This window comes from Antedon mediterranea, chromosome 7 (genome assembly GCF_964355755.1).
Source record: "Antedon mediterranea chromosome 7, ecAntMedi1.1, whole genome shotgun sequence".
Classification (NCBI taxonomy): domain Eukaryota; kingdom Metazoa; phylum Echinodermata; class Crinoidea; order Comatulida; family Antedonidae; genus Antedon; species Antedon mediterranea.
Genome location: NC_092676.1, coordinates 11,332,291 through 11,337,826, shown reverse-complemented (window position 1 = coordinate 11,337,826; position 5,536 = coordinate 11,332,291). Strand labels below are relative to the sequence as shown.

The following is a 5,536-nucleotide window of genomic DNA, read 5'->3' as shown; positions in this document are numbered from 1 at the left end:
CTAAAAATAACACCAACTATAGAAATGTATTACCTTTTTTAAAAACCAGAAACTAAAAACAATGGCGATGCCGATACCACGAAAAAGCTCATCTGATGCAGGCTGGAGAACTGTTCACAACAGAAGTAAATTCATTGATGATGTACGGTCGGCAGTAAGTGGAGGCGATTCAGAAGCTCAAAGAGATGATGAGTTTTCTCAATTTAAAAGTCCGATACGTCTTCCAACTGGTGATTTGCTATCTTTAAAAACCAATCTTGGCCTAACATGGAAAAAAAACAGAGAACTGAAATGGTAAATAACAAATCAACATTCTGCAGTATCTGAATCGAACACCCTCAACATAGTTTTTAATATTTTATTTTTTTTTAAAAGCTGGCTAAAAAAATATGGTGTCAGCACAGAATGCGAGGCAAAAATGAGGCAGCAAAAAAACATCATCATTGACGACAACATCATTGCTGAATACGTTCCTATGGCACATTCCTGCAACGACACAGGGGATACAATCATCAAAAAAACTGCATGTGTTTCTGTTGCAAGTCTCAACAAAAAAATCTGCCAGCAATATGATGAACTAGAAAAGTAGGTTTTTTATTTGCTTTCATTAACAGATTTAATTTAATTACTGAATTTTAAAAAACGAATCAAATAAATATCAATACCTTTTACAGATTAAATCTTCTAACATGGCACGATGGCCACATCCCATCAGATGAGATGTGGGTAAAGATCGGAGGGGATAAGGGTGGTGGAAATTTCAAGCAGATGCTTCAGCTTTGCCATGTACCACGCCCCAATGCCCAAAATAATACAATCATCATCAATTGCTTTGAGGCCACCGATTCCAGTTTTAATTTAAGAACTGGCCTCAAGGATATCTTGCCTCAACTCGAAGAGTTGCAAAATTCCTCATTAAGGTAAATATACCATTTATCTGTAAAAGTAAAATATTGCACAAAATTTTACAAATATATTTGTGTAAATTAAGACAAATTATTAACTGGCTTCATTTTTCTTAATAGGGGAAAACAAGTCAAAGTTTTCATATTCGGTGACTACGAGTATTTGGCTCGTATATATGGCCTAACGGGTGCAAACGGTAAACAAACAATATTTGTATTACAGGTACAGTACTGCAATTATTAGCAATTAATAAATGATGGATATTTGAAAGCAAATGTGTATTAAATTTTGTTTTCAAGGACGACATTACTGCTTGTGGTGCCATGCAACCAAAAAACACAAATCCCAACTCCCAAGGACATTGGACACTATGAAGAAAGACTTGGACAGGTTCAGAGAGGCTGGTGGTAATATTTCAAAAGCAAAGAACTACAATAATGTAATTGCCAGACCTTTGATACAAGTTCCCATTGACCATGTAGGTATTAAAACATTATTTTCTAAAAGCTTACATGACTCTTAAATTTCATAAAACAAGGTAATTATTTTGCTCCCTCACTTTTTTAAATAGGTATGTCCTCCTGGCTTACATATAAGCCTAGGCTTATATTTGAAACACTTCAACAGCCTGGAGGCAGCTTGCCAGCAACTGGACGACATCATTTTAAAGTCTACTGATAGTACATTGCTTCAAAACAGTCTCGAAACTCCTACCAATATCCCCACATTCTTAAAGCACGTTGCCATGTCAAATCAAATCAAAGACCTAGAAAACAAGGCAGAAGACATATGCAATGGAATAGACCAACTTAAAGATTACTTAAGTGTCTTTATGCTATTGGGTGACACCAGTGGAACAACTGAGAGTATAATTAGCGAGATTCAAAGCCAAGAGGCACAAGAGGCACAAGTTGTAAGTTTAAATCAGACAATTAGAAAACATTTCTATACAGGTGGCATTTTTCCTTAGAATTATTTTATTTTTTAACAATTTATTTATTGGTTTTAGAGAGCTGAAGCAGTCCATATTTCAAATGACTTACCTGAAGTAAGAAAAGGGCCTTTGGTGGCAAAACTTGATGATGTGCTAAAATCTTTCAGGGTAAACAGACAGGCATATCACGGCAAATCGTTTGTGGGTAACCACATCCATAAGTGCTGCAAGGTATTTCATTTATGTTATACTGTATAATTATATTAATGTCATTGTCATTTGACTTTTATACTATACTATTCATTTTATCATTGAATTATTTACTTTTAGCCTGAAAATATCAAAACACTAATGACAAAGATATGCAAGACTGCAACAGAACTTTGTCCAGAAATTGAAGAAAATGTTGTCAGTGTCACAACAAAATACGGAAGATTATTTAATTTGTTTGGGATCTGCCACAGGCAATACAATTGTGCCTCATTTTTCACAGAGGAGATGATATTGAAGCTTGGTAAAAAAAATCAATACTTATTATTTTTCTACTAAAATCTCAACTTCAGCTGCTCCACTAAATTCTTCGATGAGTTTCTTTCATCACCAACAATATTTTTGTAAATATATTGAGTTAAATTTGCCTGGCTGTCTAGCCTGCCTGTCTGTCTGTTTGTCTAGCATGTCTGTCTATCTAGCCTGTCTATCTAGCCTGTCTGTCTAGCCTGTCTGTCTAGCCTGTCTGTCTATTACTTTTTTTTTTTTGTCTCTAAAGAATCAGACATTGAAGATTATGTGCAGTTCTTTCGGAAACACTTTCAAGAAACAGAGCCTCCCAAGATGCACATTCTGGAAGAGCATGTGTCTGATTGGATAAAAAGATGGAAGTTTGGATTGGGATTCCATGGAGAGCAGGGAGGGGAGAGCATGCACGCTCAGCTCAACACCCTCAAGTCCAACATCCGTGGATTCAACGATGACCTTGGTATTCTGACCAGTGCAATGAAGGAACATTGGGTGAAGACATCGCCATCCATGTTGGCAGCCAAACCCTAAAAAAAAAAACAAAAAAACAAAAAAAACTCAAACCAAACAGCCCTTTTCAGGGCTACCTCAAACCAAACAGCCCTTTTCAGGGCTACCACAAACCGCAAACAATCTCAAACCAAACAGCCCTTTTCAGGGCTACCCAAAAACCAAAAGAGATTGTTAAGCAATACTGTGTATTTATTATGTGTTCACAACAATACAATGTACTGTACTACTACTACTACTACTACTGAATAAATGCAGTTCAACCACTTACACAATAGATATAATTCGACAATAGCTGCTAAATCCTAGTACTATACCTAGGCAACCCTCACTGCAGCCTCTTTATTAACATCACTAAAATAAAGGTAAGTGTCTGTGGCAACAAATATTCCTCTTGAGGTGGTGTTTTCGTGAATGATTGTATTGGTTTGGAACTGAATCGGTTGACGGGTTGTCACTAGGGTAGTAGTACTAGTAGTAGAAGATACAAGAAATTTTATTTGGTCCACTACTAGAAAAAAAAAAATACAAGAACAATTTTAAACGACAATAATAATAAGCAAAATAAATTACATTTATAAAATTACCTTTCTACAAAATGGTACAGTCCAAGTTGCCTTTTTAACCGAAGGTACGCATGCGCGTTAGTGCCGCATGGAACGTACCATTTAAAATAGGGTTAGTAATAAAACCAATTTAATTTAAAAAATCAAATAAATGAAAAAAATAAAATTTAGAAGATCCGAAATGCATAAATTATCATTAAATACTTATTTGACACATTTTGGAAAGTAGAAATGTTATATATTATATGAATTTCTACTATTTTTCTCCATAAAATGTAATTATTTACTCAAATTATTTTCAAGCATGGGCGATATCGTCGACCATGTGGCTTCAATTTCAAATAGTTGTTGACTATAAATAAGCCTATATCCTTATTATTTATTCCAAAATGCAACAGAAACTCACCTCTATGATACAACGTTGTCAAGCATACATTACGTAGGCATATTTTCGCTGAAAAAAAATGTAAACCTTGAAAATGGCCACAACTTCCACCCATCACATGGCAAAACCACGAATAGGCTCAACAAACCCATGTGGTAATTTTCGTCGTTGAACGCTTTATGAATATGTATGAGATACTATGACCTCTTCAAAAACTTTATTTTTTAAAATATTGCTGGTGTAGTAAAACGTATAAAAATAATAATTATGACGTCACTAAAATGCAAATCTTTAAGAGAATAATATTCTATCATAAATATAAAATATTTTTTTGATTTTTAGATATTTTTTGACCTATTTGATAAAATATTTTATTTATTCTAAAATAAAAGTCGTATGACCGTTTTAAAAGTGACGTGTGTAGGTTTAAAAATCAGCAGTTTTCATCCGTTGTGCGCACCTCGTCCTTTTAAAAACACAGTCGCGCGTACACCAGAGCGTACGTTGCGCACGCGCAGTACTGCATTTCAGGGGAAAACATACGTGATAATTAACAATCATTTGTTTTTTCGACGATTCGACCCGCAAAGTGGGACGTTTTGGCCCACTTTTGGGCCGAAACGTCCCACTAAAAGTGGGCCGAATAGTCCCGGGCCGAATCGTCCTGGAATCGTATAATAAAAGTGGGTAAAGTAGGCCTCCCCACGGATATTTTTTCCTTGATATACCTTACCAATAATGAACTCATCGGCTTAAAATAATATTATCAATAATGTTATTGTTAGGCATTACATAATCATGGCATATAAAATTACGATGAATGCATGAAAGTTCGGAGTGTTACAAGCATAAAATAATTAGTTATTATTAAATTATTAAAATTAATAGATAATTAACAATAATTGGTTTTTTTTCAGTAAAAAAACATACTCGTAGTCCTAAATTCCAATAATAGGCTGGTACCGTATTCATTGTATATGTTTCCCCCTATGGACAGATCGACTATTTGTATAATATTATTGATTACAATAAATATTGATTAATTGATTACACATGCCTCACTATATATGTTCTTTTAGGGTTTACCCATTTAGAAATAAACCGGCCATACGTAATCGATTATTATAGGCATACACATTGTAGGCCTATTATTATTACCACTAATATAGGCCCTAATATATGTATTCACTCTGATGAAGAAGTGTTTCTAAAGCTAGGTATTAAATTCTCTATCTCTGTCCAATGATAAACAATAAAATGTAAATAATAATTTTAAAAAAGTTCAGTTGATTTGCAAATAAAAACATTAAAATAAAAGAAATAAAATATGGTAGATATTCCAGGTACCTAAACAACTCCAGGTAATTGAAACACAAATTTGTATTCCAAAACATAAAAATATGATTCATTTGCACTTTCTATAAAGATAACAGTACATTTTATATGTTAATTCGTATTAAATCTTAATTTTACAGTCATTTTATTCTTCTGTTATACAGCCTATTTCCTATACAATAACCTTCCGTATCCCTACTCGACGTGCGAGGCGCCCTTTAAATTTAGCTCCATGTTGTCTCGCTTTTATTTGCATTGATCGAATAGGAAGTGTAACATCTTCCTACTACACTATCTTTGTTGGTCACAGTGCAGTCTCCAAACTCCAAAAAGGACAAAATATGGCATAATCATTTCGGCCGCCAAGTATGGCGCGCCAAA

The 5,536-nt window shown here is 34.2% G+C and overlaps 1 protein-coding gene across 1 annotated transcript; it reads left to right on the top strand.

Annotated features, from left to right (window-relative positions):
- Window positions 1-1,561: 1,561 nt before the first annotated feature.
- On the top strand, window positions 1,562-4,786 carry LOC140054696 (uncharacterized). The gene is made up of 4 exons (XM_072099772.1): window positions 1,562-1,819; window positions 1,916-2,071; window positions 2,171-2,354; window positions 2,610-4,786. Exons 1-4 carry the CDS (start codon window positions 1,652-1,654, stop codon window positions 2,888-2,890), a joined length of 789 nt encoding a protein of 262 aa, XP_071955873.1. The 5' UTR covers window positions 1,562-1,651; the 3' UTR covers window positions 2,891-4,786.
- Window positions 4,787-5,536: the final 750 nt, after the last annotated feature.